This window comes from Salvelinus sp. IW2-2015, linkage group LG23 (assembly GCF_002910315.2).
Source record: "Salvelinus sp. IW2-2015 linkage group LG23, ASM291031v2, whole genome shotgun sequence".
Lineage (NCBI taxonomy): Eukaryota > Metazoa > Chordata > Actinopteri > Salmoniformes > Salmonidae > Salvelinus > Salvelinus sp. IW2-2015.
Window position 1 is genome coordinate 20,505,029 of NC_036863.1, and position 10,418 is coordinate 20,515,446.

Consider the following 10,418-nt stretch of genomic DNA (forward strand, 5'->3'; position numbering starts at 1 on the left):
TGGTTGAGAAAACAAGAAAGGGGTGTGTGAGTGTGCCGTAGTTCGCTAATTTACGTAACATTTGTAAGAAATTGTATTAGATACTGGTAACTTGTTTTACAACTTCTCAACACAAGCTATACTTGGCACAACATGCACCCATCCCCACTATACCCCCACACTTTGTACCCTTATAAATAACCACAGACCCACACACACTCCCCTCCCCCATGAATAGGCCCCTGTGAAAACAAACGCACATGCATTCTGCTCAAGGATGAGACTAAGACAAAGAACTGTGTGAAGAGCCAATGGAACGTCGACATCAGGCCCGGACAGGACTACCCACGACCCAGATCGACCAATAGGAAGGCCAGACTACAAGATCAACCTACTTTGCTTGTTGCCTATATAATCTGTACAAACTGTGTAGAGCGSTCTCTTTTCCGACGATTCCATACGAGTCAGACAGAAGGGRCCGTGCTGCACGATTTACTAAGATATTTTTACATGTGAATAAACTGCCTTATTATACAAATATCCACCTCGTCCTATGTCTCAACTTGATCTCCTGTCTCCAGTAAACGTTTTATCAACACCTGTCTAATTTAGAGGTGGCGCTGCTAAAAAGTTATGACATTATTTTGACAGGGTAGTTTTACACAGCTTGCTGGAGTTTCATTTGTGAACATTTTAACGGTTCTCTAGTGTTGTAAGATCGCTTACCTTGCATGTTTGCTTACATGCTGACCAGGGCGTGCGCGAGCGTTGCAAAATAAATTTAGAAAGCCATGTTATTAAATTATTGCACCCACACTGCTCGCTCATGCCAACCAGCGTCTGCGACGCCAAGGGCTAAAATAGAACTCATTCCTATTTCTGACGCAGATTGCGCTGAAAGTCCTGCCTCTCCCATCTCCTCATTGGTTTATAGAAACAGGTACCCACGTGCCATCTCCTCATTGGTTATACCCACGTGGGTGAATGAAAGACGAACTGTTTTGCTGGTAGTCGTGGTAATACAATGAAAGTTTAGATGCGATCACCATATAAATTAAAGATAAAAAAGCCTGGATGGAGGAGAGATGACTAGAAACGATTCGGTTGGCCGTTTTATGTGTGGATTAATTGTCGGAGTAGAGGTCCTTGTGCATTTCAGGTAAAATAACAACTCAATGTTTATATCCCAGGACAAATTAGCTAGCAACAGCAAGCTAGCTAAATAGGGCAAAATAAATGTATGCACGATAGCGCACGATGGCGCACGCGCGCATCCGTTTTGGGTTCTAAGGTTACCTGTTTGAAATGAGCATTCCAAAGAGAGCACATTACATTTCACCCCTCCATCAAAAAGTTYGCCCTGTTTTGAGTCACGTGGTTGAAGAAAATGGCTTCTTGAAACGAATTTTGTCAAATGTGTTGCTAAAAGTAGAAAGTATAGCTACCTAAAACTGAATGCGAGTGTTAATATTGGACTGAAGGGTTTGTAACTTCAATCTCAGAAATCGTTATGCGTAAGTAACCGTTCTACTTTCGGTTTTTCATGATTCTCAGGAAGATGGGTGTGCAGCAGATCTCAACTGTCGTAATTTAAGATAGCTAACGTTAGCTTACAGTAGCTAGCTAACTAACAAATCTGTCTCGATTTAAGCACCAAAGTCAACCGAACAACATGCCTCCTCGGAAAAAGCGAGAGAACAGAGACATTGATGATTGTCCCAGGAAACGACGACGAGCTCAGGAAGAGGGCAATGTTGTCAACTCAGACAGCGACGAGGTAACCAGCTGAACTAACGTTACTGTATTTAGCTAGCTGGTAGCACACTGAATTTCTAGCAAACTATCTTCCCACACTAGACGCAGAACTACCGAGCTAGGTATATTTCTGTGTAAAGTGACCTTTCATTAAATCTTAGCTAGAATATAAAGACTGTATGGTATACTTGATAACTGTCGGCCTTCAAACAATTTGTATTTGGATATCTAAGCTAGGCTTCCAGGCTTGAATAATAATATTATACAAACCTGGATGCCTAGCTTAGAGAGCCAAATACAAACAGATACTGCTTGGCCGACACTTATCAAGCATAGCATGCAGTCTTTATATTCTACATATTCTACTCATCTCTCTTCTAACCCAGGATGAAGACTTCAGACCGACATCATCATCATCAAGAGGGGAGAGCAAACGGGACAAGGAGAGTAGAACACGATCAAACGGTATTCTGACCAACACATGTCTCCTTATTTGTAGCTAATTAGACTCATAATTTTCATGTACCACATCACCAGAATGCAACTATTGAAGCACTGCAAGATGGAACTTTAACCTACTGTACTGAAACTGTCCCTTCTCTTCTCAGAGATGACAGAGGAGGAGATGCTGGACCTGGCCATGAGACTGAGTAAACAGGAGGCCAGCAGCGCGGCTCTCCGGCAACGACAGGAGGAAGAGGCCGTGAGGAAGGCCATCGCTGAAAGCCTCTCCGTAAGTGTAGGTATTACTGWCAGAAATCAAATGTCGCCTGGAGATTTCCTCTATCAGTCCTCACCATTGTTTCAGATCAATCCAACCATTTGTATTGTGTTCTATCTATTCCTGTGATACATGAGTGTTGCTGTATCCCTTCAGGCAGACAGCCCTACTCATCCCCACTCAGAATCTTCGCTCGGGTCAGGGAGCCCTACCCAACAATGTCAAAATTCTCCTCCAGAGGGAGAGAGCAGCATACAGCCCCCCAGGCATAAACTCTCCTACCCTAACCATGGTGTGGCTGACAGGGAGGGAGCCCGCGGTGGAGGTGTTCATGTAGGGGTGGCTCCCTCAGACAGGAGGGGGAAGAAGGAGGGAAGCCCATTACTAGATATGCCTGACCTGTCTCAGACCCAGAAGGTCTACTCCCAGTCCTCCCCCCTCAGCCAAGCTTCCATCTCAGTGCCTCTCCCATCCTCACAGGTCAGTGGTGCACACACACAGACCTACGCCATTATTTATCTGTCATTGCCTGTTCAACCCTGGCTGCTGTTCTGCATTTCTTCAGGGGCTTCAATGGGCCCAGATCTAACTAACTACGCTCATACCTTAAGACTTAACTAATGTAGGTGTTAAGTTCTGGTGATAGCAGGGTAGAAGAACCAACTACTTACTTAGATCTAAATGTGTTTTTAACAACAATGTTAGCATCATCTTACACTCATCACAGGCTAAGAATGCATGCCAGATCAGTGTATTTTTATTTTATGATAACATCTTCTATGCCATTTTAAGGAGGAGGGGTCTTCTCAGAGGAACCTTTTCGGAGACCGCTCAGCCAACGCAATAGAATCTCAGGACTACAACAACTCCACAAAGAGTGACTCCCAGTCCCAACTCAGGATCAAGTCCCCTGGTTTCCCTTCCACTACGGCTTCCCAAGCCAACAAACCTGTCCTGTGCCTGGAGAAGCTTAGCCAGGACCTCCTAGTAGACTGTCAGGCCTCTGGGTTCCTACTAAAGGGTCATCCCAGCTTAACACTTCCCACAAAGTCCCAGAAATCTCAATTTTATCAGCCCAAGAGCCCCACATTCTCCAATACCCCTGTGTTTTCCAAAACAGAGAAAGGTGTGGAACCAGGCCAAAGTAGTCCCTCCTTTCCTAAACGCGCCATGTTCTCTAATAGTGATTCAGGAGAGGAAGAAAAAGAGGCCAGTCCCACCGTTCCTAAAAGCCTGGTCTTTTTCAAGACTGATAGAGGAAAGGCAGAAGAAGAAGGGAGTCCAACTTCTCCTAAAAGCACCATGTTCTCTAAGAGTGAAAGAGGACCAGAAGAGAAAGAGACCTTCTCCGGAAGTCTAGTCTTTTCCAGAACTGATCAGATAAGGGACCAGGGTCCACAGAGCTGTGTTGAACGTGTCTCTACAACAGGAGACTATGAGGGTGGAGACCGAGATGATGCTGTGAAGAGCGGGGATGCCTCCGAGTGCCTTCCACCACGCCCCAGAACAACCCTGTCCCTGAACAAGAGATTTGTGCCTATAAGGAAGACCGCTGGAGTTTCAGACAAAGCTGTTGACCAAGAGGAACGTGAGGGTGAATCCTCGCAGAGAACTGTAAACAGGATTAGCACGCCTGTAAAGTTGGGTATGTTTTTCCCCCATTGTTTTAACCACTGTCATACATACAAAGCAATGTTACGATCATACATTGAGTTTGAATAAGAACAAGAAATACCTTTATGGCAGGTTCAAATGGCCTCTCTGCCTGCCCTTTTGGCTTTTTATGTTCAGATTCAATGTATGTATTGACATGATTCTTCCCTTTAGCTACAGAAGAAGACCTTAATTCAGAGGAACTTACATTGGCTTTGGAGACTCATCCAATGCAGGAGTTAACCAGCAATATGGCGCTACGCTGGTCAGATGATGACGAAGAGGAAAATGGTCCTGAAAAGGTGAAGCCAGGGAACTACAATATTGTCTATCACCAGTACTGTTATATAGCTTTTGGCCTCACCTGAAACCTAATTTACAGTGTATTGTGGAAACATCTTTCTCTCTCTCTTGCAGTCAGCTCACTCGCCCAGCCCAGTCTTCCCACAGGAGAATGACCTCCTTCAGCCAAGCAACCAGGGTCTCTCCCCAAACACCCACGACCACCGTTCCCCCCAACACAGACACAGCCCCTGCCTCGTCCCCAAGAAACGCACTCACAACTTCGAAGGCGCCGCGTGCGAGGAGGGGGAGAGCCAGTCCAAGTGCATCCGGAAGAAGTTCACCTTCAAGGGCATGTATGGAGCCCCCTCTCCCTCTCTTCTCAGACAGGCTGCAGGTAGRAGGAGCCAGGATGAGGCCAAAGCCGAAAGCACCTCTTCCCACCAGCCCCTGGCCTCCTCCAGCCCCCTCTCTCCCCCCACAGACGGCCAGGATGATGGGGGAGTGGTGTGCTACTATTGGGGTGTGCCTTTCTGTCCACGAGGGCAGGACCCAGACGCCTACACACAGGTGATCCTTCTTGGTCTGATGTAGTTTTCATTCATTTTTCTCTCACACAGACATTTTCTGGATTATGAGTCAATGTGGGTAACTGACATCTGGGAACACAAAAAGTGAGGGGTATGAATACTGTGTGCTATTGTATTGTTTAAGAAAAGTTCCATCCATTATTTTGTAATATTTCATTGATCTAATGTTAGATGTCATGACTTCTAACTGTAAGTGTCTAATAGAAATTACATGATTTTCCTTACAGGTGATCCTGTCCCAGCTGGARGTGTATGAGAAGAGCCTGAAGGAGGCCCAGAGGGGTCTGCTGAAGGCGGCAGGCTGGGGGGAGCCAGTCCTCCCTGGGCCCCCAGAGAAACCCTTCTCCAGGAGGGGACGCCTCGAGAGACGCAGGGCCCCAAAACTCCTGGAAGAGGAGAGAGGGGGGAAACGTCAGGAAGAGCTAGTGGAGGTGGTAGAGGATGATGATGATGATGAAGAGGAGGGAGAGAAGAGGGCGAGACAGCGGTCACGGGGGGGGGTGGAAGCGAGAGGGAAGAGAGGAAGACAGGAGTGGAAGGACTGCCAGGATCTGTTTGTGTCCTCTCCTGAACAAGAGGAAGTGAGTATTGCTTAATAATTAGAAATGCCTATTATAGACAGCTTGGAGCAATGCATTTATGTATTTTCGTAGGCTGTATTAATATATATWTTTTTTTTCTTTAGATGTGTCAATCATATCAAAGGCTCTGATGATGCTACAGTACTTACTAAAAGTTCCTTGTTACACTATCTAACCACTAGATGGCACTATCAACAATTTACAATCCCAATGTGTTATTATAATACGGGCTTAAGTGTGTCTTTTTGGGATAGACACATTTTATTATGTAGAAAGGTCAATCCACTTGATGTTTTTCCCCCAGCAAATTTGTCTTGTTTTGTCTTCCCATAGAAATCTCCCTACCCTGTATTTCATGCAGATACCAGTCAGCTAATTCTACTTAAACGGTAAGGGAGGCGTAAACTGCTAAATCATACAGTATGGACCTAGGTTGTCTTTAATCTCAATGATACAAGTGTATTAATTGTGCACAAGAATGAAAAAAATGTATAAAGAATTCAGAGTTGATTTCTAATTTTATCAGGAGACTTGGCCTTAGAAGAGAAGAGGAAAGACTAGCAGAAAAACAACCACCTGACTTACTGGAGGAGAGGAAGGAAGAAAAGATGGATGATAAAGAGGGTGGAGAGAAGAGGGAGGAGGAAGAAAGGATGGGGGAAGAAGTGGATGTCGGAGGCTTAGAAGTTCCAGGTATAAGAAATTATGATATTATTCCATAAACCAGTAGGTATGTATGGTTCCATTTAGATTTGAATAATTAATGTTGTGAGCTTCATATGTAGCTGTAATTGTCATGCCGCTACTTGTTGTTTCTGATGGCAGAGACCCAACTCAGTGATGACAGCACTCGAGACCTCATGGTCACCAGCCCTGCACAGGTTAGAGTCACTTCAGCACTACCAAAGACACTCGTATATAGAGCATTTTGACTACGGTTCTTCTTTTACCCAACACCTAGAAATAATGAGTGTGTGCATAGAATTGTGAGGCTATGGTTTAACATTTTAGCCATTTCGCACAGTGGTTCCCAAACTGTGGTGCTTGCCCCGGGGACCCCCCCCCCAAAAAGAATACTCTGTCCGGCTGTCAACTTACTCTTGAAAGTTGTAATAGTAGAATCGAATGCACAAGGTACTATTTTGAAATTGGGGAGTGCATCATCAGTATTCCTCTTATCATTGCATACCTTCATGGGCTGTTTATAACTTGTCAAATGTCCAGATCAACTAACCCATGTCAGGAAGCATTTTTTTTGTTGCTAGATTGTTACCCTATACATTTTGTTGTGATGTTTAAGTCACTCAAATATGACATGAATACACATTAGACATGGCAAAATGTATAGAATTGCAGGAAATAAGCTTTAAACTTGCAAAATGTCCTCTCTGCCAACAAAATGGGTGTGAACAGTATGTCATGAACAGTGCTTGGACCCATGGAAATATGGGGCGTGGGAGGTTCCCCAATGCAGGAAGGGGGGCCTGAGTGAAAAAGTTTGGGAACCCCTGATTTAGCAGACGCTCTTATCCAGAGCGACTTACAATTAGTGCATTCATCTTAAGATAGTTAGGTGAGACAACCACATATCACAGTCGTAGGAAGTACATTTTCCCTCGAAGTTATCAGCAAAGTCAGTGCTAGCAGGAAAAGACAAGTGTAGGTTTTTTTTGTGGGGGCATTGTGGGATTTATTTACACTTTGAAGAGGTAGGGTTTCAGAAGTTTTCGGAAGAGGATTGTTGATGTCTATGATTGATATGGCAACCTGTAGCCCCAGCCAGAGAGCCAGTCCCTGCCTCAGATCCAGACATTTCTTTCATCACCCCGTCCTCTGGAACAGCGTGAAGAGGGGATGTTGGTGGTTGGAGAGGAGGAGGGGCGGAGGAGTAGCCCTGTGGGGATCCCTGCTGTAGGAGAGGATGTTCGGATGGAGGAGGATATCCCAGAGCCTTCCTTCCCTCGGAGCCCCAGCATGGACTGTCCCATGTGCATGCGTCTCTTCCCCCTGACGGAGATTGAGATGCACGCTGCCTACTGTGACGGTACCACCGGTATCATGGAGGAGGAAATGGCAGAGGAGAGCCACTCGCAGGGTGATACTATTTTCCTTTTGTAGGACAATAGATCTGATTCTGAGTAGGCACAGCAGACCAGCATGCTGAAAATTATTAACTTGTCAATGTCGCCAAATTTTTACAGTACCCACAAATGGTATTTTATACTATTTCAGGACTGATGTACATACAGTAAAACAGTCCTGTTGATATGTACCGGTAGTTTCAGTCAAGGCTCGTAGGAAGGGGACCAGAAGGGGAGAGATCATTGGAGAGGAGCAGCCCAGCTCTTCTGGCTCTGGCAAGTAAGTAGGTATGACAGTATTTACCTTGGTCTAGCGGCACGTCTTACTCGGGTTACGTTGGGATTTTGTTGTGTGTCCCATCCTAAGGTGTTGAAAGTAAATTTCCTATAATGCCTATACATGTTAACAAATATGAATTAATGGAAGACAAGCAACTGATGTTCATACCTTTTCTACGTGTGTTGTCTCCACGGCAGGGTGGTACAGGGAGAGAAGTGCTTCCTGTGTCAGCAACTATTTCCTCTCAAGAACCATGAGAAGCATGTAGAGGACTGCATCAAGAACAAAGAGGTCTCCAAGGCTGCACCCAGAGACGGACAGGTACTCCTGGTTAGCAGTACTACACACACTAGTACTTGTTTTTCTTCTACTTCCTGGCACTGATTCTGCTGATAGCGGCTATTTCAAAGAAGGGTCTACTTGCAGTGACTGATATGTGGTTGTTTTTCTTACTAAACTTGGTTGAATGCACTGACTTCAAGTTACTCTGGATAAGAGTGACTGCTAAATGACTGTAGCTCTTCTGGTCTTCTGTCTGTGGGACGATCTTCCAGAGTGGAGACTTGCTGAGTGCTCTGGACCAGACAGAGTATATATATTCAGGTACTGTACTCTCACTTTCTGTCATTGGCTTGTTTTACACTTTCCTAAAGCCTCTTTCCACCATGTTTGAATGGGAGCAAAGAGAGCCAATGTTTTCACTCTATTTGGTCTCTTTTTAGGGACTGCTGAGGCCGAACCATGTGATACTACCTTCAATAACCAACAAAGGTAAGCAAAACAACAGGAAATAGTGATGGATTTTGGGGGGGAAACTCCATTTGACTGTTACTGTAGTACCCACCCCCGGTGACATAGGATGGGGTAGGATAGGGATAGGGATAGGGAGGGGAGTCTAATAAGCGGACCCTGTCAAGGATATACCCTGATAGTTAGTATTCTGAAGCATCATAGCAAGTCTATTACATGCTTATAAGACTTCATAGTTGTCTATAGTGGACTAAGGCTGTTAGTATACCCCTATTTAAGTAGGTATTAATTTGCCATTTTCTGCTGATTTTAATAGTTCATTAAAAAAAAACGAGGGTCAATATTAGATGGTAGTAAGCAGACTGCAGCGTTTAGTGCTGGTCTACACTTGATTGGGGATTCCACAGCACTCCAGTAACTATATATCATCAATCTACCTCTGAAGCCCATAACCTCTCTGTATAACAGTGTGCATGTAACACCTGCACTTGTCCAATAAGAAATGCAAAATTTCACTCTCCGTTGAATAATGTTTTCCTACGGTCTACCCCAATGAACATGATCCTGCTCTGTATAACTGTTACTTTTATTCCAGTGGCCTGATTGATGATCTGGACACAGCAGAATCTGGGGGAAGAGGAGACTTCAGCGCCCCAGGTTTTAGAGTGAGCACCTTGCCCATCCAATCCTTCACCCCTGTCTCAGAAGCCACAGACTGCCTTATCGACTTCTAACGCCAATGCTCTTCCACAACCTCCTCTTCCTCCTCCAGGCCCAGCCAAAGAGAGAGATTAAATCAATAGTTTACAAAAAATATAAATTACTGTCAACCACTTTTTATACCCCTGCATATCTTTTATTTGTATTGTTTGTTACACTGAATTGAATGACAAAAATGTGTGTTATTAATATGGTATTAAATTATACTGATTTATTTTATCTACTTTCGTTGGGAGACATGTTTGTTGGATTGTTACTATGTTGATGTGGATGTCATGAGGTATACGTGTAGTTCTAAACTATTTCTTGCAGTAATGCATACAGAAATCTATGTAAGAGTCCATTCACTTTTGCAGACCAACCAAAAGAATGCCTGCATACCAAACAGTCACAGCGAACCAAACCGTCCTCATTGTACATTATTGGGTTGTATTTTGGAGGGGGGGGAACTATCAGGTTACAGCAGCCTTCATCAGTGCCACTGTGGCTGTATGATTGTAATAGAAATACAGTGCTACCAGTGTGAGGACTGATTGTCAATTGCAGGTAAACATTTCTTCAATTTATTTTGTAGTGTATTTAGGTACGTTCTGTCGAGTTAATTTTGTTTTATGGTGTGTCAAGTATATGGTAGGGCTATTTACACCTGATGTTGCGTGAAGTATTTCCTTCCAAAGTATGCTGAAAACGTGTCCTTCTGCCAACACTACAAGCATATCAAGTTTTAAGTGATTCAACCCATGGAATGTGCTATAGAAGTACAGTTAACACTGCTATTAGCATCTAAGCTCTTTGCCATCTGTGTACCATTCCAGTGATTCTATATCCTCCCAGATGAGCAGCAAGAAGACCAAGAGGGCCAAACTTAGCCAGGATTCCTCAGACCCAGTCAGCATATGCATATCCGCAGATACCTTCCACATGGTACACCTACTGTGTGTGCGTGTGTGACCTTATCGCTGCGTTTCATCCTTCCTTTGCAGGGGAAAGTGTTTCCCAGCATTTCCGACTCTGAGTAGGACGAGG

General features: G+C 44.5%; 1 protein-coding gene across 8 annotated transcripts; it reads left to right on the plus strand.

Moving 5' to 3' along the window:
* The first annotated feature begins 1,249 nt into the window (after positions 1 to 1,249).
* On the plus strand, positions 1,250 to 9,611 carry LOC111950586 (BRCA1-A complex subunit RAP80). Of its 8 annotated transcripts, none has more exons than XR_011473897.1 (18): positions 1,250 to 1,493; positions 1,631 to 1,756; positions 2,121 to 2,199; positions 2,343 to 2,473; positions 2,612 to 2,935; positions 3,248 to 4,100; positions 4,283 to 4,410; positions 4,526 to 4,960; positions 5,208 to 5,561; positions 5,895 to 5,950; positions 6,088 to 6,254; positions 6,387 to 6,442; positions 7,335 to 7,656; positions 7,841 to 7,930; positions 8,120 to 8,243; positions 8,477 to 8,525; positions 8,645 to 8,693; positions 9,268 to 9,611. XR_011473897.1 is itself a non-coding variant. In XM_023968265.2 (18 exons), the coding sequence occupies exons 2-18, from the start codon at positions 1,652 to 1,654 to the stop codon at positions 9,404 to 9,406; spliced, it is 3,489 nt and encodes a 1,162-aa protein (XP_023824033.1). In that variant the 5' UTR covers positions 1,251 to 1,493; positions 1,631 to 1,651; the 3' UTR covers positions 9,407 to 9,611. The 8 variants fall into 8 exon arrangements, 7 of the variants coding, with proteins under 7 accessions (XP_023824041.1, XP_023824044.1, XP_023824033.1 ...); XM_023968265.2 differs by having other exon boundaries at positions 1,251 to 1,493; positions 7,841 to 7,922; positions 8,441 to 8,525; XM_023968271.2 differs by having other exon boundaries at positions 1,251 to 1,493; positions 7,841 to 7,922.
* The last annotated feature ends 807 nt before the right edge of the window (positions 9,612 to 10,418 follow it).